Source organism: Podarcis pityusensis (assembly GCF_964106645.2).
Source record: "Podarcis pityusensis genome assembly, chromosome: 2".
Taxonomy (NCBI): domain Eukaryota; kingdom Metazoa; phylum Chordata; class Lepidosauria; order Squamata; family Lacertidae; genus Podarcis; species Podarcis pityusensis.
The window spans coordinates 70,390,026-70,412,391 of NC_138029.1; the positions used below are offsets into that span (position 1 = coordinate 70,390,026).

Genomic DNA, 22,366 nt, shown 5'->3' on the forward strand with positions numbered 1-22,366 from the left:
TTCTTACATTTTTATCCCAGCCCTCCTCCAATGAGCTCTGGGTGGCATACATTCCTTCCTCCCCTATTTTATAATCACAACTACCCTGTGGGGAAGGTCATGGAGCAATTGGCCAAAGATTACCCAGCAAACTTCATGGTTCTAGTTAGAGTGGCCACTTTCAACACACATTGCCAGAAACAGAGAACACAGAAGTGCATCTGTTAATTTTTATATAGAGACACCAATTTTAAATACTAACATTTAAATAGAAATACTTCTCACCACAGGGAGGACTGCAGCCAGGTGACCTGTGTGCCTGCTCAGTCTACTCTTGCAATGCACACTGTTGATTGGCAATTCCAAAAGCCCTCCTGCTTTCCCTTTCTCTTTAAATTGAACCTGGATTCAGGGTGACACTTGGATAAAATACAGGAGGCAGGTAAGCCCCATCCCACATAGTCAATCACAAGATGCAGTGCACACACACCATTTGAATGGCAGTGTCCATCAGCTTGGGGGGGGTGGGGGCAGCCCCCTGAAATATTTTATGGGGGGGGGCAAAGGGCCTCAGTTCTTAGGAGTTAGCTCCTATGCCTGGATTGAACTGCCTTTCAAATAGAGGACTGCCCTCTGTAAAGTAGGATATATGCCCACCCTTGTCCTAGATTCTAGGACATGGACCAACACATACCGGCTCTCACTGGGAAAGCTGGCAACCTTTGAGATAGATTTGACCCTTCCAATTAAAACTTTAACTAGCTTCTGATAATTCTTTCAAATTCAAAGCAAGGTGTGATTTTTTTAAAAAATTGTTGTTTCACTTGTAATGTGTAATTGTGTACAGTAATGTTATTGCGTTGTTATGCATATTCTGAGAAAGTAAAGGATCACTGTCAACCTGAGGATATATTTCAGAACACCCATTCATTCTTTAAACATGACATTTGCTCCAGAGCAGTGAAGCTTTTCCTTCTAAGTAATGCCACTTGCATTATAGTACCTAAACATATTGTCCCGGGCATTGGCCTAGTATGAGGAGAATACACTGACCTCCCAAAGTGTAACAGTTGGACATCTATGATCTGGTGCAAGGCAGGGAACATTGATGAGCTTACCTGAATGTGCTGCAAATTCTAGCATGTCATACAAACACAGCACAATCAATGGTACTCCCCATGGGAGGCACTGCAAATAATATTGTAGTAGAGAATCCACAAGGGAGGTTGCTGTATTGTAAACATTCTCAAGATTGCCTGTGAAGATGTGTAATTAGTGCTTGCAGTGAATAGTGGGTTTTTAAAAAATGTTCAAAGTCTAAAGTAAAATTGACCACATGCACCCATCATTTATGCACAGACTATTACCTGTGACGTCTATCTATCTGTCAGGTAAAAGTTCCCAGGTTCCATATGGGCTGCATCAGTCATGAAGAAAACACTCTATTTATGGCAAATATGCTTCTGGTGGTAATTTATAACAGGTAGTTCTCAACAGACAACAAAAATGTTGCCATCAGAGATAGGCTGGTGGATGGTGGGGTCAGGGGGTTGGCTCCCTCCTGTAGCACAGATGAGGGGGTACAAAAATTGCACCTCTCTTGGTTCCTCGGCAGAGGAATCTGGATGCTGGTGGGAGTGGGGAAATGAAAAACTGGGAGAGCCAAAGTTGACACGTTTTTCCACCCCTGGAGAGGAGTGTGTGAGGGTATATGGAAGCCAGCCAAGTGTACAAAGGAAAAAATTGTATTAATTGCTCCACCTGCCCCCCACTTATTTGCATTGTGCCCTGGAAGGTTGTCCCAAAGAGGAAAAGTGTTGCTCACCCTCCACACTTACAGCCAGAAAGGTACCAGTGCCTCTGTTCCTTGAGAAAGACTCTGGCCCACCTGGAAAGTGTATTAATGCATACGAGTGCTTTCGATTCCAGCTTTGTTGAACTCTGTGACATGAAGGCTAAAGCTCTGAGCCCACGTCCCCCTCTTCCTGTCATATGTGCTGCAATCATCTTGTCACTTTTCTAGATCATGTCATGCAACTGGAGCAAGAGGCAGGAAGAATCGATCTGCTACTTGTCTGAATTTTTCAAGCTTTGGACAATGATTGTGGGTGGTTCTCTCCTACTTGGCTATGTTTTGTATCTATATATAGTACTTCAGCAAGTACTTAATATTCATGCCTGACATTCCAGCAAATGTTTAGGTTGCAAATTGCATTCAGTTTTAGTACTGCAGCAGCCAAATTTTTCATATTTTATTTTCATAATCTTTCGTTCTCTTACTGTTCATTTGACCTGTATCTTCCATGGCGCTTCAAATTATATCCACATTATATCCACATTCCCAGTGAACTTCATGCTGGTTGTTGCCTCCAAAGGTACAATACACCAGATGGGGTCTTTCCTCATAATGGGAGATTTGTGCAATTACTGTTATGCACAATGTTATCAGTTGTGCTGTGATACAAGGCCTATGCAATTTCCAGAGAGGGCTTAGTCTATTGCGACAAAAAGGGACTGTGTTCTAAGGACTATGAAGCTGATTGTCCACATTTACAGGGAGAAAAGACCAAGGGAACCTTTCTTAGAGAGAGAGAGAGAGAGAGAGAGAGATGCAACTGTTATTGGGAATCATTGCTGCCTCCAACTGTGGACATAGCTAATAATGACCAGTAGCCACCAATAGCCTTCTCCTCCTCCCATGAATTTGTCTAATCCTCTTTCAAAGCCACCCAAGTTGGTGGCCATCACTGCCTCCTAGGAAGAGCGAGCTCCATACTCTGTGCTGCATTAAGTCCATTTATATCATTCATAAATGAAGTAAATAACAACGCTGCTTTGTTAGAGGTTTTTGTTTTTGTCGATTAAGCAGTATATTACTCTCGTTAAAGAAAGAAAATTAAAGAAAGAAAATTAAAATTAAAATTAAAGAAAGAAAATTAAAAGTCATGGGCATAGCCAGGATTTATGTTAAGGCGGGGTGCAGGACTTTTGTTAGGGGGGCAGAACCGAGCTATATGCGACGCAATTGCTCAGTTAGTTAAGTATTTTTATTTATTTACTTGATTGGGGGGGGGCATCTGCCCTCCCTGAACCTCGCCGGGTGTTAGGGAAAGGTGACCCGGCCGAGCCCTTGAAGGGGCAGCCTTTCAGGGCGGTACCCACGTCGCGCGCGGTTCTCCGAGGCTGCGCGCGAAGGCCGACCCTGGCGCCTGGGAGACTCGGCGGCTCTGCTTTGGACTCTCACGACGCCCAAAAGCCGCCGCGAGGCGGGAGCCCCGGCATTGGCTCCTTCCCGCCCTCTCTGCATTTCCATGGAGACAGGAGCAGGAAGTATAAACGAGAAATCCGACTTCATCTCTCTCTCTCCACAGGCGCCACAGCCGGAGCCTTCGAAGAACCGTCCCCGGGCGCCTTGGTGCGCGCGCTCTGTATTCGGGCAAGTCTCGGGAAGGAGGCGGAGGGTGCCGCGTTGCCGCTTGGTTCTTTTCTTCCCCAGAGACTGCGAAGGAAGCAGCCTGGGAAAGGGTGGGAAGCTGTGGAGGGAACCGTCGCCTCTCCCTCATCAGATGGGCGCAGGAAGGGAGGGGAGAGAGCGAACGAGCAGAGGAAGAGTTGGATGCGTGTGCAGGACTCAACAGACCCTCTTTGCTCTTATAGGATGACAAGAAGCCCCTAGGAGGGCAAGGGTCCCTTTATCAGCAGGTTAGAGGAGAAAAGTTGAGATGGTACAACTTTTCTCACCCACTCAAGAAAAGCTTCATTGTGCCCTTTCTGCAGGTAAAAGTTCATAGGGCAAGTCTTGGGTTTGCTTGTTTTTTAATGGGTCCAGAGAAGATTCCCTAGGGAAACTATTAGCAAGCCGGCTCATTATACTGAGGCTGCTTCCAGCCTGCTACTTAGCAGCAACTTCAGGTTACGCAATTTCTGTCGATTGGGAGGTCCTCACCAAACAAGCTGACTTCCCCCAGAGACCTTGGAAATCTGCCAGATGGGTGACCCTGTGTTTCCCCACATTCTCTGGCCCTAATCTCAGTCATGGCTATGCAAGAGCATCTGAAGGTGAAAGAACGTCATCGCCGTCCCATAACAGCTCTTGGCTACCATTCAGCCCGACGGGAGTGCCTCACCGGCTTTGAAGGTGAGTCCTAGCTAGGGAGGTACATTTTTCCAGTTCTTTGTGAGCATTACAGCATTAAATTCTACCCAACTTCCATGCCTGCTTTGTACAACATGCCCAAATCTTGGACAGTTACATCAGATAATAGGCCACCATTTCCATCCCCACGACAAGAGTACAGCCCAAAACACAGTATATCTATCACCTGCACCAAGAGTCTGCTTTCTGTCTCATCTACATGCTTTCAGCTCATGTCCTCATATGACCTCTGAATTTATGCTTGAGTTCTCATCAGGGAATGCCATGCTAGCACAGTGCCCTCATTCAAAACCCGTCAGGTTTTTCCTTAAGGCGTCGCTCTCCAAATGAGCTGGAGACGTTCCTTCCGAAACGAGCCCCTAGCTAAACAAGCTGTATTGTCACCCTTCTTGCCCTGATAGATGGAGTGATCAAATGGTGGGACGTGGAGAATGGGCGCATGTCCCTCTGCGCCAAGGAGCATGCTGGCCGAGTCACCCACTTCCAGTCCTGGGTGCAGGCACGACTCCTCTTCTCTTCTTCCAATGATGGTTCTGTGCTCGTGTGGGCTGTAGGCGGCACTGTGCTTGACCGCATCCTGGTAAGAACCACACCGTATTACATCCTGGGGTCAGGGCAGGCCAAGAGTAATGACACAGTTGCTTTTCTGAAGTTTGTAAGTCATTGCATGGAATTGACCAGATATCATAGAACAGGGTTTACCAAACTTGAGTCTCCAGCTGTTTTTGGACTACAATTCCCATCACCCCCGAACACCGGTCCTGCTAGCTAGGGATGATGGGAATTGTAGTCCAAAAACAGCTGGAGCCCCAAGTATGGGAAACCCTGTCAGAGAGTGAGTGTGCTAAGCTCTTGCTGCTCAATGAATTCTGGGGATTCCTGGGATGCTACAGCTGCAATTTAGGTAGAGATCTCACTTTCTGCACCTACTAACTGAGGCTTCTGAGGATAAAGGGGAACTTGCCCCAACCAGTATTCCCACGAAGGGCTGCAACTCAGGAGGAGAGCACATGCATTGCATACAGGAAGCCCCAGGCTCAATTCCCGGCTTCTCCAGGTAGCGCTGGAAAGAACATCTGTCTGACAACCTGGAAAGCTGCTGCCAGGGGGGTGCAGACCTGGAGTGCCTAAGCTGTGGCCTTCCAGAACTCCCATCAGCCCCAGCCAAGCCTCAGGGATGATGGGAGTTGTAGTCCAACAACAAATGGAGATCTGCAGGTTCCCTGTCCCTGGGGTAGAAGGCAGCTTCCTAAATATTGTTTGGCTAACTAAACAATCTATGACCTTTTCAGCTGGGGGAGGGGTATTGTTTTTGTTAGTATGCTGTACATTTTTGTGTTTTTATTTTGTAAAGCACCCTGCAATCTTCAGATGAAGGGCCGTATAGAAATGTAATGAATAAATAAAATATTTGAGCCCTTGAAGTGTAATGTTCATTCTGCAAAACAGGCAGTGCTTTCTTCTAGGGGGCTCTGAAGGGTTTTTGGTGCCAACACCTCCCCCCCAACACCAAATGTTAAAAGTGTGGCACTTAATGCAGCAACTTCATGGTGAGTACTGGCACCTTTTATTTCTTTTAAAAAAGCACTGAAAACAGGATTAGATTTTGCTGTCTTCTGGGCCTTGAGTGCCCTGCTGGTCTAACTCCAATGAAATCTATATAAGACCAGTGAGTCTTGCAGGGTGAGAACTAGGCAGTATTGCCTTCCTGAGTCCCTAGAGCCTATTACTTTGTGCACAGTCTTCCTGCACTCAAGCCAGTCCCCGCTTCCCCCCCCTCCAGCTAGGCTACCCTATCTTCACCTTGTCCATCAGCCTGGCTCGGCATCTCCTGCTTTGTGGCAGCAAGGGACGCCTGATGGCTTTCCCTTTGGATGAAAGGAGAGAATCTGGCCACGTGGTCCACATGGCCCAGGGCTTTTCCGAGCACACACACACAGACATCGTGTCCTGCATCGCCTGCCTGGACAACCAGATATACACAGCAGGGTAAGTTGGGAGTTGCGGGAGTGAAGAATGCGCTCCGTCTGCAGATGGGTTCAAAGTACAGACCCTCTGTGATACTTACAGCTTTGTGAAATGCTTCTATCATATGCTAATCGTGTCCTGCAGAACCTTATCAAACAGGCCCTGCTGGAAAGGAGTGAGATGGTCTCCAGCACGGGGACAGTAATAATGTGGTTTCTGGATGACTGTGAAGGACAAAGCAGTGAGTCATACACATTTTCCCAAGGAGGGAATCTGCAGCTCTGCTTTGAAACCAAAGTTCCCTCTCTCCCACCACGGGGAGGTTTAAGCCACACCAGACTCAGAGTCCAGCTTCAGTAGATCCAACAGTCCCTTCCCTTCCCAGGTATGACAAGAAGCTGCTGATCTTTGACACCTATCAGACTCCAGGCAGGAAGGGCCTGACAACCAAGCACTGCATCCCACGTGCCCATCATGCAGCCATCACTCACCTGCTGCTGGTGCGGCAGCAAGAAACCACGAGGTACAAGCTCAGTGCAAAGGGCAGACCACCTAGGCCGTGGGATCTGGATAATGGGTTGTGTGTGTGAAGGCATTTGTCAAGAGGAGCTCTCCTGCTACGTGACCCATGACCGGTCAGCATCTAATTGACTCTCCTTCCCCCCAAACAGGAAAGCAGTAGGCAAGAGTAGCCAATTAGGTACTAGCAGCAGTGGACTGAGGGGAGACTTTTGTGCTGAAGGATAGTCTTATGTACTTGCATGGCACCTTCCTGGTGCCACATTCTTATGTAGAACAGGGGTGGGAAGCCTCAGAACCGGGGCCAGGGGTAGACCTCCAGGCCTCTTTGAATGACTCCTGGGACTTGTCCCAGGCCACCCACCTCCATCCACAAGCTGTGCCCTTGACTGATCCTGCTCTGCATCCCCCTCAAGTGCTTTTGCATGGCAAGAATATGCTGTTGAGCTGCGATAATGTCTCTTGTTCGCCTGGATGTGGGCATGTGTAGAAACCTCTGGCTTTTACTGTAGGAAAGGTAGGAGTCATACCAGTGACTCTGCCCATTTTTGCCTCTGACTCTGCCCACTGCTGGCATGAGGCCCCAGGAAGAGAATGTGGCCTCTCACTCGAGCTGAAAAAAGTTCCTCATTCTGGCATAAGGACAGGGAAACGAGACAAAGCAGGATTCCCTCTTTAGTCACTTAAAAAGGGCAAATCCTGCTGCCCAAAGAGATCTGCTGTAGTGTGGATGGAAGCATTCAATTGAAGGACAAGGATGAGCTAAATTCGCTCTCGCATATAGAAAGTGAGAATCACTGTGCGCTGAATGCACACCTACCACCTTTTATAATGTAAATTCTCTTCCCTTACAGTCCTTAATTCCTGCCTACGCCCCCTCTGATTCACGTTTCCTAGGTTATATTTCTTCTCCATTTTTTAAATAAAAAAAAATACTATTTGGGTTTTGCTCCCTGCTCCTTTCCCTCCCCCTCCCTTTGCAGCTTCCTTCCTTTCCTGAGAAGTTAGCACGGTGGTGGGGAAAGGAGAAGCAGGAGGAGATGCCTCCTTCTCTGAATGGATTTCTGTTGCAGAGGCTGGGGCTCTAAGTAGCAGATCTAGAGCCAGAGGGCTCTGGAAGGATGACGTTTACCACAAAGAGGAACTGGAAGCCGCAGGATGTTACTCAAACCTCTGGCCAGGAGGGAGAGGCTTTGAGTGTGTTCCGCTTGGGGAAGTGTAAAATAAGAACACTTTGCTTAAAGAAAAAAGAAATGTTATATTTTCTCCTGCTTTCAATGATTCACTTGAAAGGGAGCCTTGGGTTTATATAGAGGGTGTGAAGTCTTTGCTTGGGAAATGTAAGCGCTGCCCTGCTCCTCCACTGCACTGCCAAAGTCCTGCTTCCCTGACCCTCCCTCTGGTCTGTGATCTCCTCTGCAGGGTGCTCTCAGGTTCTTTTGACCAGACAGTTGGCATCTGGTCCCAGGATGGGAAGCTCATCCAGCGCCTTGGCCCCTTCACCGGGAACATTACTGGACTCTGCTTCGTGGCATCTGTTGGCATCGTCTGGATCACCAGCGGCACAACCCAGCCCACCCTCTATGAGCCTCAGTCTGGGGAAATAGTGAGCGACTTAAGTGTGGCATTTCCATGTACACCTCCGCCTAAAGATCAATGAACTTGTTATTATAAGGAGCCCTCTACTGGTGATGGATTAGCATTGTGTCCGCCTCAACTAGCATAGGGAGGGAGGGCAAAAGCCCCCCCCCCCCGTGTGTTTTCTTTCCCTTTCTGTCTTTGTGAATTGTGGCCAAGAGGATAAGCCAGCTGACTCTCTCCACATATGCTGCCAGGCTGTGCCAATCAACTCCCACATTTGCCCACAGTCTTAGTATATTAGGCGTGTGCATTAAGACTATATAAGCTAGCATTGTCCAGTTTTTTGTTTTCTTCCAGCAAGGCCACAGTCCTAGCAGAAAACAATTGCTGCCAAGGGTTTGGCCATGCTGTGCAAATGGGGACCGATAAGCCCAGGATCCTGTTGCTCACCCATGTTACACATGAAGCAGGATTTTGTAGGGTGTCTTTTCATGGGCTGCTACTTCAGACTGCAGGAATGAAAGTTGCATGGGGCATATTCAAGTGTGCCATCCTCAACCCACAGCAGCCTGAAGCAGGGCAGCTCACAAAAGCTTTATCACTTGGTTCTGCAGAATGTGCTAATGTGCTATTTTGTCTGGGACAGATTTCCAGACTTGGAAGTCAATTTAAAGCCTGCCATGCAGCCTAGTGCTCCATGCATGGCATGATTTAACTTATTGGTGGTTACCAGCAAAAGATGCCTGGGGACCAGCGCCTTGTGAGGGGAGGGTACAAAAGTAAGCTTTGCATGTCAAAAAAAGGCCCCTGGTTCAGTCCCTGGCATCTCCACTTAAAATGACCTAAGTAATGGGAGCAATCAATTCCTGAGACCCGAAGGAGCTGCTGCCACTCAGAGTATTAAATACTGGGCTGGATAGATAAATAGACTGACCTGGAACAACGTATGTAACATCCCCTGTTCCTATGGGAGCTGTTCTATGGGATGATTTTTCCTTGTAGAATTGCCTGTCCTTAGTTGGCCTCAGCTCCTCATATTGATTAGTTTTTATCATATGAAAAATTACCCATGTCAAAAAGAACACTCTTTGATGGAGCACGTTTCTTTTAACAAGCTTCCTTACCTTGACAGATCAGACCCATTTTGCCTGATTAATGACACGATACAGATGACATAAAAACCATACACAGACGTTTTATATTGAAAAATTACTCTGATCCTCTTCCAAATGTCAGATGGCAGATATACTGAAGATTAAATCCTGTCTCTTCTCATTTCCTTAGCTGTTGTAGCCTCCCATTCTCAAGGCCTCTTCCTGAACATGTTTTTCAATTGCTATTTCCATTGGGTGGATGCTTCAAAAGCCATTAGCGCCTCTAACACTGTATTCCTGGATCTGCAAACTCCCCCAAAAATATATTCAAAGATTACATTTCTTTGTAGCTTTCAGTACCAGATCCAACTGCATTTCACAGTTCCCCCCCAAGTTCTGTCATGTGCTCAACAAAGCTCAAAAATCCACTGAACAAGTGCCCCCAGCACAGCTCTTTTTGATAGGTCTTTGACCCCTAAGTAAAGATGGCTCTTGTGTACCATTCCACGTTTATAGGAAGAATAAGGAGAAACAGGTATTAAATGGTCAGCCTGTTCTGAATTCTTTGTGCTGATCTGCTTTCAGGTTTCACAGTTCATATCCACATTCCAAGGCCGACAGAAAGATGGGCCTGTTCTTCAGCAGCTTCTCAGCCTGCCAGACTCGAGGCATGTGATAGGTGAGTTCTCCCCACAACATCCGCAATACAAGGCCTCATCTGGTCTCTCAGCCGCCAATGTTAGATTCAGCACCTCTTCTTATCTGTAGGCCATGTCCTTTCATGCAGTTAGGAGAAAATAGCTATAGTGGAAGATACTAGAACAGTATGGCACCCAGTGGTGAAAGTGTTGAATTGGCATTGGAGATAGCCAGGTTCATTCCACCACTCAGCCACAAAGCTTGCTGGGCCTCCTTGGCCAATCACCCTCTCCCAGTTTAGCTTATGCCACTGGATTGTTGTGAGGAAAACATGGGGTGAGTAAACTATGTCTTTTGCCCTGAACTCCTTGGAGGAAAGTCATGATATAAAAGTAGTAAAAATTGATTAATTAGTACAAAAGAAAGGGCTTTCATCACAGAAGCAGGCGGTGACTTTGCTAGGCCCGTGTGCTTATTGCATTCAGACCCAGCATGAGTATAGCACTTGGGAGAGACTAAATGTTCCCATGGGCATCTGGTTAATTGTTGTGGGAACAAGTTTTTTGCCTGATCCAGCAGACTCTTCTTATGTTCCTTAGGTTCCCACCACAGGTCCCAGATTTATATCCAGAGATTCCGGTTTCATGCAAACAGGTGCTGTGAGATCTATGCATGCTTTTCTAATTTAACACAAGGCGATTTCCCACTCAGCTTCTTCAGAGATATTATGAGGCTCAGTGGATGGCAAGAGCTTTTTAGAATAACCCAAGTAATTGTAAGAAACACAGAACTTTTCCTTCTTCCAGGCACAGCAAAGCCGCAGCAAATACTCATCTGGCGCTACAGCGAGTTGGGATGCCTGACAGTGCTGCCTTGCAAACACCCCCTGGAGTGCCTAGCTTATGGTAAGCAGCCATATATATCTCTAACTCTGCAACAGCTCCAGCCCCAGATGCACAAGCTCCGTCAGGTAAGGTTCAAAGCTAGAAGAGCCTTATTTGGCTGGGACAAGGGCCGGGGTTGAGTTTTATGTGTCCAGCAATAAAACTTTTGTCTGGTTTTCCGAAGCCCCTACTGCCCCTGCTTGAACTTCTTAATGTATCTCCACCAGCCAAAAAGGAGCCCGTTTTGCTCTTCAGTGGGGACAGCAGTGGGATGCTACAGAAGTGGGAGAAGAGCTACATCTCTCCCTTCATCTACAGGTAAGGTTTCATCCCCACAGACCAAGAAGAGATGCCAGTCCCTGGTGTGTGACGTGGGTTGGGGAAGCCCCTATTGCAAGGTACAGCAGTCAGCAGAGGCTGGCCTAAGAGCTGCAGATTTCTGTTGGTAAGGAGAAGAAGCACAGCCTCTGCCAGAAGAGACTCTGTAGTGTAGCAGGTCTGTGCTATTTGGTGTCCAGATAGAAGCTATCTACTGGTTTCCAGAATAATAGAGGAGCTTAACTACTAAATGTGTTACCCTTGGTCATTAGCTGCCATTGGCCTAGAACACAAGCCCCTGGAAGAGACGTGGTTGGAGGAATGCTATGATCTGGGAGGAGTCTCCCTTGCCATCTCTCACTAGGTCAGTGGGGTGTTGGACTACAACTCCTATCATCCCTGTCAATCAGCCACCCTGGCTGGGACTGATGGGACTTAAGAGTCCAGCAACATCAGGAGGGTCACAAATTTCCCATCTCTGTGGTGGAGTTTCAAAAAGTTGTTCTTCTCCAGCATCTGGATCTAACCATGTCATGGTTAGTAAAGGTAAAGGTAAAGGTACCCCTGCCCGTACGGGCCAGTCGTGTCCGACTCTAGGGTTGTGCGCCCATCTCACTTAAGAGGCCGGGGGCCAGCGCTGTCCGGAGACACTTCCGGGTCACGTGGCCAGCGTGACGAAGCTGCTCTGGCGAGCCAGCACCAGCGCAGCACACGGACATGCCATTTACCTTCCCACTATAAAGCGGTCCCTATTTATCTACTTGCACTTGGGGGTGCTTTCGAACTGCTAGGTGGGCAGGAGCTGGGACCGAACGACGGGAGCTCACCCTGCCGCGGGGATTCGAACCGCCGACCATACGATCGGCAAGTCCTAGGCACTGAGGTTTTACCCACAGCGCCACCCGCGTCCCTCCGTCATGGTTAGTAGTGCTGTTCAAAGACGAGATGCTTGCAGACAAGCAGACACTGGCCCATCCTAGTCCCTCGTGCTCCCTGCCCTGCAGTTGCCCATTCTCTTTTTTTTTTTAAGAATAATTTTTTATTAACCGACCAATCACATCAAATCAAACCAAATTACATAAATTCCAAATTACACAGCCGAATTTTTAATTTTTGTTGGGGGTACCCATATTTCAAGTTCCGAAGGGATCCAATCAACTTCTTGCTTCTTACTGCTGTTTTAATGTCCACAAATCTAACCTTATGATGTTCACAGTACTATCCAGTCCTTTCTTATTATTTTTCCACATCTCTTGTTGTTATTTTCATATATTTTTCCTTTCTCTTTGTGACCTCTGATAGTCTCCGCAAGCTGGTTAGAACAGTTTGTAATCCTGCGTGGATATTATTTTTTTTATCCAGTAGCCATATCCAGAAGTTTTCCATATAATATCACTTCCATACATCAAAACAGTCTTAGCGTCATTAATCTTCACCAACCTGCCTCCTTTCTCAAAACCTCTGAGGAGATTCACTAAGAATGCAGTCTGAGGAACAAATCCATTCTTCCTCCCGGCTATAAATCCTTTGGCAAGATGGCAACTCCGAATTAATTGCTGCGCCATTCCCAAAAGCTCTTATTGCTTCTCAGTCTCCATAAAGCATACTTTTGGTTAAAGTTTATCTCCACACAGACCTTAATCATCCGGCTTGGGTCAGTTCAACCGACGGTTCTAATGAGGAGGGGTTCTTGTAAATCACATAGAAGGAAAGTAAAAAAGGTCTCCCCCCCATTCAGCCCCATTGTCAACATACCCCGCCTTTGGTGTATCTTCATCGTAAAATATTCCTGTTTCTCCAGCCCGTCGTCTTCTTTTGCAGAGGTCACTTAAATTAGCAGACTTCACTCCCCTTCTTCACTTGAAATATGTGCATTTGCTTCTTTTGTTGGAATTAATTATTCCAAGTTGCTGCAACTAGTGCGCAATCAGAGACAGCGTCCAGGAGAGCCGATGTCCACACGGGGGCATTCTGCCTAGGGCCCTCACCCCCTTCTTTCGAATTAGGGGGTGATTTATGGGCACAGCAGGCAAGGGCAGTGTTCCCCATTTCCTTGGGGCAACGAGGGAGGCTGCCTACTCCCATAACAGCCTCTTAATTACCCCGTGTGGGTCGGAGAGATGGTATTGTCGGCCATCTTCCAATGCGCCCCCTAGTGGGCCCTCCGCAGTTGCCCATTCTCCACCTGCTCCAGTCATGCAGCCCCTCATGCCGTTGTGAGCTCCCAGCCTTCTCACCCATCCTCAGCCACAACCCTGTCCACAGCCACAGGTCTACACTCCCCCCCCCCACATCCTGTGTGTCTCTGTTTCTTTCAGCAGGGAGTCCTTCCACCTAAGTGAAGCCCAACTGGAAAGAAGAGGCCCCTTGGCACAGCAGAGGGAGGAGGATGGCAAGGAGAAGCCACAACTTCGTCCAGATTCCCCTCGAAAGCCAGGAAAGGCCTCCGTTGGGCACCAGAGTGGCTACACCAGGTTCCGAAGTGCAGCGAAAGACATGCGAAAAGGAAGCATAGGCTTCACTAGGTAACTGTCATTGTGCTCTGCCCAAGAGTGTGTGCTACTGTAGCAGAGAGGCAACAGCATGATTTGTCTTGAAGAGACCGAGGGACTTCCCTTTCTTCCTTGGGGATCAGGCAGACCTTCACCATTTGCTTTGCAGCAGGGCTGGACAACCTGTGATGCTCCAGATATTGTTGGAGTCATGCTCCCATCATCCCTTGCTAGTATAACTAATGGTCAGGGATGATGGTCACCAAGCTGGCCAGAACAGGGCATGATTTAATTTTGGGGGGAGAGTTGGCTTCTGTAATGTTGGCTGTGAAATGACAGGTGAAAGGTAGTTGCTGCCTTGCTAACGAAGCCCTGGGCCTTTGCCAGGGCTCTCTTTGCTGAAGAGTTGAATATCCTGGTGGTGTCGGCAGCTGACGGGAACATTTATCTCTGGGAGTTTGAGAGCTTCATCCCAGAAGTTGAACCTTCTGCCCAGGTGAGTGCAAACCGCTGTCCTAGCCTCTGCTTCTTGGATGGAAGACAGAAGACATGTGCTTGCAGGTAAGCCACAGGAAGTGAATGGCCCCTGTCCTCCAAGATAAGAAAGATAAACCAGCCAGCCACATTTATTTAAGCAAGCCAACTAGGAGCCGCATGGGAGCACAGGTTTTGGCTCAGAAAATTCCCTTGGATTACAAACAAAAGAGAAGTGGGTGACATTTCTCCTAGAGAAAGGCTCCCTTAATGGTTTGCTATTTTCATCCCATGCTGTAGCAATGCCCACCTGTGTTGGATCAAAATTCTGAAACATTGGCATCAAGCTGTGTTCAAGATGAGAAGACCCAGGGCACTTCAAGCAGTTGTGTAGCAGGTGAAGAAAGTGGTTTGGAGTAAACTCAGAGGGGAAAGAAAAAGAGATGATGCTTCAAAGGTGCACAAAAGTAAACATTGAATGGCTCAATGCACTTTGAATGTATCCTTCCACAAGTACACTTCACAGCCCAATCCTAACCATGCCTAGTAAGTTCTATTAAATTCAGTGGGGCTTATTCCCAAGTAAGTGGGGTGAGGATTGCAAGCTTAGATGGAAAACATCGTGTGGCATGGCTGGATCAAGGGTAGTCTGAGACAAGCCAGTAGTTAGGACTGAAGAGTAAGCCAGAACCAAATGAAAACTTGTGAGTCAGAGTCTAGAAGGAAGATCAGGAGTGGCAAGCAAGTCAGGGCCAAAGACCAGCCAAGGCTGCAGGAACCTACCAGAGCTCAGGAAGACTTTGTTGCTCAAGCAAGCCTCAACTGGACCAGGAAGCCCCTTTACACTCTTTGCTGTCTAGGAGGCTCCAATAGTCAGCCTGAGTGGGTGGAGTCATACACTGAGAAGCTACCACCTGGAGTCACCATACAAGGCAGCTGTCCTGGCAGGCCTATACCATGGTCCGTGGCCAAATGAACCAGAGCACCGTATAGGACACTGGGGTCATCCTCACTTCCACTTGCTCTGCCACTCCCCACTCTCCCCCAGAAAACCCATGGTTTAGCGCTGAATCAGAACAAACGGCAATCAGGTTTTTTGTGGGTTGTCATTTGTTCCAATTTTCCAGGGGTTTTCCAGGGGAAAGCAACAAGGGACAGGCAAAATCATTTGGACTCATGCCTAGAATTCACTGAACAAGTGGAAAACCACTGAGACCTGTGCTTTCTGGACACAGGGCAAACGAAAAAGTGGCAGAGTCCACTTGTTGTACACCTAAGTGTCCCTGATGAATTCTCCCTTCAAACCATGCTGGGGCACTGAATGTTTCTCTAGTTTATTTCATCTCCCCGCCCTTTTGTTTTCATTTGGTACTGGTGCCTCCCCTCCTTTCTTCCCCTTGGAGTAGGGTCTAGCTGCGGATAAAAAGCACCGCAGGCTCGTTTTTTGGGAAGCCACCTTCTGAGTGTGTAAGAGATTCCGGTCCCTGTTTTTTCCTCTTCTCCATCCTGCTACTGCCTCTCTCATGCCAGTACTGCCTTAAATAGGTTTCACCTGCAGAACGGTGCTGTGCGGGCACACAGGCATGGTGACGGCACTTGCCGTGGCAGCCGGCGATGCTGGACTGTACTTCCCCTACCTGGTGAGTGAACCGTAGAATGGACTTGGATGGCATTGTATGAGACAGCCCAGTCTCTGTTGATGGGCAGCAGGGAGAGAGTGGAAGAGAGTGAGATGCTGTAGGAAGACCCTGCGTGGCACATATAGGGAGGAGAGGGGATGTGGGTGAGTGCCAGTGCCAGAGAGAGAGAGAACACACACTGCAAGGAGGGGGAGGGGAGGGGCAGCATTGCAAAGCAAGACTTCACCTTGCTGTATTTCATTGTAGCTCAGTGGAGGATGGGATGGAAAGCTGTGTCTTTGGGACCTGCACAACCACTCTTTGCAAAATGCCTTTTCCAGTCTACCTGAGGACAATGGGCCCATCCTGGATATGGCCTACTCCCCAAAGAGGTGGGTGATTCTGTCTGCCTGCTTATTTGAAAGGTGGGGAAGCCACAGAATGTTCTCAAACAGCACTTTGAGGCCTCCCAAGGAGGAGAGATGTATTGCTGAAAAGTGGGGGTGGAACCTAATCTTTGGGTTCAGGGCCGCTAAATCGATTTTGCCATGTCTTTTGCCATCCCCGCTTCCACAGCCCACACCCTCCTGGCCCGGGCAGGAGGGAATTTGCTTTCTCTTCTAGCACTGGCAGAGTTTTTATCTGCGCTTTCAATCCTCACTGTGCTGATCTGGTGCTCCTGGCTGAGCTCTGTGGGCACAAAGCCGCTGTCGTAGCCTTGGTCTGGCACCCACTAGAGGACAAGTGGGTTAGCGGTGCTGAAGATGGCTCCATTCGGCTCTGGGTAAGCCCTTAATCAGGTGGTGACTTTCATATGTTGGGTATATTCACTAGCAGGGAGGTAGGAAAACTTTGGGCTAGTTGCTGAAGAACTTGGTTGAATTTCTGGACCAATAAGTTTTTGGGGGAATTATACAGATCAGGCAGAAACATTTTCCGGGGAACGACCAGAGAGTCTTCCTCCAGCAGCAGGGATAAATAGGATTTTTCTTTTTACGGTTCACACAGAGCGAAGATGGTGGATGCTGTGTGCAGAACCTGAGAGCCTCCAGAGGGATCACTTGCCTCTGCATCGACCAGGTCAATGGCTGCATTCTTGCAGGGGTCCATGATACCATCAGGTAGCTCCTGCATAAGGAGGCTGGTGGTGGAAAGGAAAGGGATGAGAGGCAGCACATCTTTGAACAGACTGATGGCTCTGCCTTTTTCTCACTGCAGGGTTTATGATCCAAATTCTGGAGTGCAGGTACAAAGTTACACAGGGCACCAAGATTCCGTCAAGGGACTCATCCATGTCCCAGAAATGGAGCAGGTAGGAGAGACAGGGACCACCCACCAGGGGAAAAGGTCAAGAAAGCTGGGGGCTGGGAGTTTCCTCACTCTTAGGTCCAAGTCATGAATGGACCAGCACAAAGCAATGCATATACTGTGATGGTGCATATTGGAGCCATGTGCCTAATCTGTATCTATCAGCATCCTGTTCAGAGAGCCAGCTGCATGTTGATGACATTTAGTGAGGTCAGGCCCACTTTTGAGCTGGGCAGCACTACCAAAAGATTGTCCCCATGCTGTATTCTTGTTGTTTAAATAGGGTATTATATTGCACTTCCAGTCCTCCTACAAACAAACTAGTACTTAATGGAGAGGGGGAATTGTATCCTTTTTTATTTTAGAATTCAAAGCAGTTTACAAGACATTTACCTATCATAGCACAGCCAAGGGGTGGACTGAAGAAACAATTACCTGTTTTCTGTTTCTGTCTGGCTTCACTAACAGTGGCTGACAATAAGCTGAATCCTACTGAGGGAGCAAATATGGCTGCCCTCCTCTAGTTTGTATCTAGGCCAGCAATAGCCATCCTTTGTGGAGCAGGCATAGGCGGCATCTACAAGCTAAGAAAATGCCTCAGAAGTTGCTACAAGATTCTGTAGTGTATTCTCTGTTCACATGGGAAGCACTCAGATCCTGCTCGTGGATTTCCCACGGGCACCTGCTTGACAGCTGTGAGAACAGAATGCTGGATGAGATGGGCCTTTGGTCTGGTCCAGCAGGCCCTGTTCTTAAGTTCTTAAGCTGAACATGGGAAGTCAGATGTGCACACAGTGAGTTGGCTCACCGCTTAAGCCATGAGTGTGCCTCTCAGAGTCCTGAGGATATTGCTGAGGATTCTGGGGCACAGACTTGATTTGTGAACAGCCAGCCATGCCAGAAGCAGAATACATATGTGGCTTATAGCGTGGTTCCTTGAATCATGCCGGGTGTCTGACCAAATGTCACTTGGGTCTTTGGCCAACTAACTTTTTTTTTAGCGTACTCTTTTAAAAAAAGCAGCTTCCTTACTGATTGCTTTAATGCAAATCTGTCAGTTGTGGAGAAGTACACCCACACACCCACATGTGTATCAGGAAGGTGCAATGTGGCAGGAGGAAATCCTGTTCTGATATCCTAGCTTGGCTTGCACTGATAGTGGATCCCAGGCTGGTGCCGCCCACTCTACTCTGCTATGCAGTTGGATGGGAGACCAATGCAGTCTGAAGACCCACATGAGTGAGGACTATCGGTGACCGATGCACTGCATGGAGACACTGAATCCAGCCCCATAGAGGGTGCTGACGCTGTTGCACCCTGACATGTTCTTCTCTCTGCTTCCCTGCAGTATGTGTCGGTCTCTCTAGATGGCACAGTGTGCATGTGGAAGGCCTATCGCCCGGGGGAGCAGCTCAAGGCCCAGGTCAGGTGGTGACTTCAATCTCCTGCTGGGTGCTACCCAGGACCTAGACTCTGAGACTCTCAGCTTCCATTTTAACAAAGAGCACATTTCCACCCTTTGTGGTTGTGCAGGAAAGCTTCAAAAGACATCAGACATGTGTTCAGCATGCTCAGACGCTAGTGAAACAGCTAGGTGGGGCTTCCAGTGGTCAAGGGTGAGGCTTCTTGTGCTCTGCTGCTTCCTGTCCCCTCCCCATAGTCCTTGCTTCTGTGTCTCTCTTTCCTCCCCTTTTACTGCCGTCACAGTCCCTGCAAGCATATTCTGTGAAATGACATTTGCAATGAAAATAACTTGTGCCGACCAAGAACATACAAGCTAATGTGGATAATTAACTGTGATCTTTTCTTTGGTGCTGTCTTCTGCCCGTGCCCATGTCCTGCTGTACTTAAATTAGATTTGAGCTTACACATTCAAGGCAGAATGCAAGAACTTCAAAAGGCCAGGCACAGCCAGTGATTAGGTGCCCCCAGCCAGCCTGAAACGTGGCAGGAAGCTTTCATGTCAATGAGTCATCTCTGTATAAGCAATTTGCACTCATATTCTAAGAAATAATGCAGCCTAGCCAGGAAAGGTTAAAAATTAAAAACAGCAGTGAATGCTGATGCATATTGATTGAAATTCTTTTCCGGACACATGATCAAAGTTGTTAGTGCAGTAAACACGCAGCTGTTAGCCACTGGCTAGGCCAGGGGTAGGCAACCTAAGGCCTGGGGGCCGGATGCGGCCCAATCGCCTACTAAATCCGGCCCACGGACGGTCCGGGAATCAGCGTGTTTTTGCATGAGTAGAATGTATCCTTTTTTAAAAAATGCATCTCTGGGTTACTTGTGGGGCATAGGAATTCGTTCATTTTTTTCTTCAAAATATAGTCCGGCCCACCACATGGTCTGAGGGACGGTGGACCGGCCCATGGCTGAAAAAATTTGCTGACCCCTGGGCTAGGCAGAGCCCAGACAACTTCCCTCCAGGATGTGCTTCAGTTGCAGCAACACCACATTCCCCGTTCTGTACATGCCATACTTTGTATCTGAGAAAATTAATTTTGTCTCCCAGATAGCACATGCACCACTATTGCGATTATTGCTGGAATGTGATTATGTAAGTGTTAGGGGCACCTACTTACTGGCAATGAGAATGGTGATGAGCAATTATAACTCCCACACTGCTTCTGTCTGTTCAATTGTGTGGCTTTCCTCTTAATTTTGTTACGTATCTATTTGCAAACATTTGCCTAGCATGTAGAACAGGCTTCCTCAAACTCAGCCCTCCAGATGTTTTTGGCCTACAATTCCAGAGATCCCTAGCTAGCAGGACCAGTGGTCAGGGATGATGGGAATTGTAGTCTCAAAACATCTGGAGGGCCGAGGTCGAGGAAACCTGATGTAGAACATGCCCACTGGGGAACACAGAAATCTGCTTCATGCTGTATCAGACCATTTACCCATCTAGCACTGCACACAGACAACAGCTTTCCAGGGTCTTATATTGGGGTCTTTCCCAGCCATATGTGGAGATGCAAGGGATTCAACCTGGGACCCTCTGCATGCAAAGAAGATGCCCTACCATGGAGCTACAGCCACATCCCACTGTGAGTGACACAGGTGCTGCTATTGATGCTTGTTATGAGGAACTGAACGCACCAGTTAGGCTGCATATAAAGTCTGATAACCAGAGCTAAAAGCTCTAGGACAATGGAGTCGAATTCTCTCTGTGAAGCTTATTTTTGTTCCCTCTTGGTTGCTAGGCAGTGGTGTAAGAAGAAAAACAATCCATTATGCCAGAATGCCATCCTGTGCGCGCCCGGGTGTGCCAAGCTGGCATTCAGAGGCACACAGGCCAAAGCAGCAAGTGCTTTTCCCCTGACATCAGATCTGCTGTCCGGTTGTATTAATATCAGCATATACTTGTTTTGGGAACCACATGCCACTTTTGAGAGCTACGTTGTGGCTTTCGGTGCTATTTCCTTATCAGGGATTTTTCCATTTTTACTATTTTGAGAACAGAGCTGATTGCAGAGTAACCAAGAAACATCACGTGCCCATGGTAACCAACTGGTCAAGCAATGCTGACCACCAGTCTCAGGATGGTGCTTGCAATGAGAGTATCCATCTACACTGCTAATGGATGCAATCTCTGTTAACTGTGTTAGTGCTGAATTCCCTTGTATTGCCCCTCAAAGATTCATGAAAAAGGGGATTCTGTATTTCTTGCCCAGTTCTTCTACGTGCGACTCTACCTGGACAGTGCTACAGCTGTACAATAAACTTACTCTTCTGTTTTCGCTACTCATGAATTGTACACTCTCTTGTTGCTGCGACGGATCCAAACTTCTGGGGTTTGGAAGCTGATAACTGAGACCATCAAGTGACTTGCAAACTTTAGGGACTCCTGTTGCTGTGCAGACGGGGTACTCCACTCCAAAAGCTTGTACTGTTGGCTATGTAGCCTGATCCCTTCGTCCTGTCAATTTAATACTACTGTATTTCTTGCCCCCCAGCCTCTTTTAACTTCTCTAGTAGTAAATATCCTTTGAGTTAGTAGAGCAGGGATGGGGAACATGTTACCCTCCAAATGCTATTGTACTACAGCTCCCATCATCTCTGGCTGGGGCTGATGAGGGTTGGGTCCACACACAGGTCCTCAGCCCTGTTGCAGGGCATGGCTTTTCTTCACTAAGCATCTGCCACCCATTCTCAAATACGCTGAGCAAAGGTTTCTCACCAGAGGCAGCCCCACAGTACTCTAACCTTCTGACAGTACCAGTTTATAAAAGATATTTGACCTTGTGTGGCTCTTGGGGTGTCATTGCTGGCACATAGTGGGTGGAGCAGCTAGGGAGCATCGAGAGGGGCTTTAACCGTCAGCCCTCACCATCCATCACTGGTCAGCATCCTGTAAATCCATCCCTGCTTTTTTAAAATGGAAGCAAATCTCTTATGGGCACTGATGAGAGCTTTCCTCTCAATGTGCGTGGCTGGTGCTGGGGAAGGGGGAATTCGGATCAGGATCATAGTATGAGCAAAGGGTGTTAGCTCACCTTCCTGAGACAACACCGCCCTTTGCACTTATTTCCTTCTTTTAAAAAATCAGCCACACAAGTCCAAATGTACTATCTAGATTAGCCCTAGCCTGGAGGCTATGGAAGCATGCATCGCTGAGGCCACTCTATATCTGCCAAGGCTGCTTAACCAGCCTAAGCCGGTAAAAAAAAGTGCTCTGTGCCACAGAGGAAACTTGTGCCACTGGTGACAAAATTCAGTTCAAGAAGCACCCTGAAACCATAAACCTGATCCTCCAGAGGGAATGCAACCCCATCAAAAGTGGGGTGAATGCCACTCCCCTTGGCAGACAAGCCACTCACCAGGAGAGACTCGGGTCTTATCTGCATTGAGCCTCAGTTTCTTGGCCCACATCCAGGCCATGACTGTGCTGAAGAAGCACTTGTTCAGTGCTTCCTCAAAGCAGATGGAATTAGATGAATTGGGCTTCCTGCCTCACCTGTCAAAGAGAAGTGGAGCTGAGGGTTATCTGCTTATTGATGACTCCTGGTGGCAAATCTCTGGATGACGTCACTCAGTCGTTTCATGTAGATGTTGAAAAGCACAAGGAACAAGACTGAAACCCGTAGCACAAATGCTCAAGCACTACATTCTGACATAAGCTATCCAGGTAGCAGTGGAATCATTGTAAAATTGTGCCTCTAATTCTCAGTCCAGACAGTCTGTCCAGACTGAGAGGTCAAGAAGAATAAACAAGGCAGCACTCCTCCTTTCTCCTGGCATAAGTCATCCATCAGGGTGACTGAAGTAGATCCAGAAAATCAGCTGGCACCAGGTCTGTCTTGAAACTTTTTCTTAAAGAACAATGCCAAGT

The 22,366-nt window shown here is 47.8% G+C and overlaps 1 protein-coding gene across 6 annotated transcripts; it reads left to right on the forward strand.

The window, feature by feature from the left end:
- Positions 1-3,116: 3,116 nt before the first annotated feature.
- On the forward strand, positions 3,117-20,778 carry LOC308470815 (uncharacterized protein). 6 transcript variants are annotated; one of them, XM_080994281.1, is made up of 19 exons: positions 3,119-3,756; positions 4,013-4,117; positions 4,537-4,715; positions 5,919-6,124; positions 6,489-6,626; positions 8,045-8,228; positions 9,883-9,976; positions 10,743-10,841; positions 11,048-11,138; positions 13,457-13,663; positions 14,018-14,126; positions 14,405-14,501; positions 15,650-15,744; positions 15,991-16,115; positions 16,324-16,507; positions 16,732-16,844; positions 16,942-17,035; positions 18,380-18,454; positions 19,363-20,778. In XM_080994281.1, exons 1-19 carry the CDS (start codon positions 3,702-3,704, stop codon positions 19,408-19,410), a joined length of 2,298 nt encoding a protein of 765 aa, XP_080850407.1. In that variant the 5' UTR covers positions 3,119-3,701; the 3' UTR covers positions 19,411-20,778. The 6 variants fall into 6 exon arrangements, 5 of the variants coding, with proteins under 5 accessions (XP_080850411.1, XP_080850409.1, XP_080850407.1 ...); XM_080994282.1 differs by having other exon boundaries at positions 3,120-3,415; XR_013982664.1 differs by lacking the exon at positions 19,363-20,778 and having other exon boundaries at positions 3,117-3,756; positions 16,732-16,803; positions 18,380-18,435.
- The last annotated feature ends 1,588 nt before the right edge of the window (positions 20,779-22,366 follow it).

Excerpts from the sequence above, each read along its gene's own strand:
- LOC308470815 (XM_080994281.1), top strand. The coding sequence starts at position 3,702 with ATGGTACAACTTTTCTCACCCACTCAAGAAAAGCTTCATTGTGCCCTT. Across the intron at positions 6,627-8,044 it reads CGGCAGCAAGAAACCACGAG|GGTGCTCTCAGGTTCTTTTG; the intron begins GTACAAGCTCAG and ends TCTCCTCTGCAG. Across the intron at positions 14,127-14,404 it reads AAGTTGAACCTTCTGCCCAG|CAATGCCCACCTGTGTTGGA; the intron begins GTGAGTGCAAAC and ends CCCATGCTGTAG.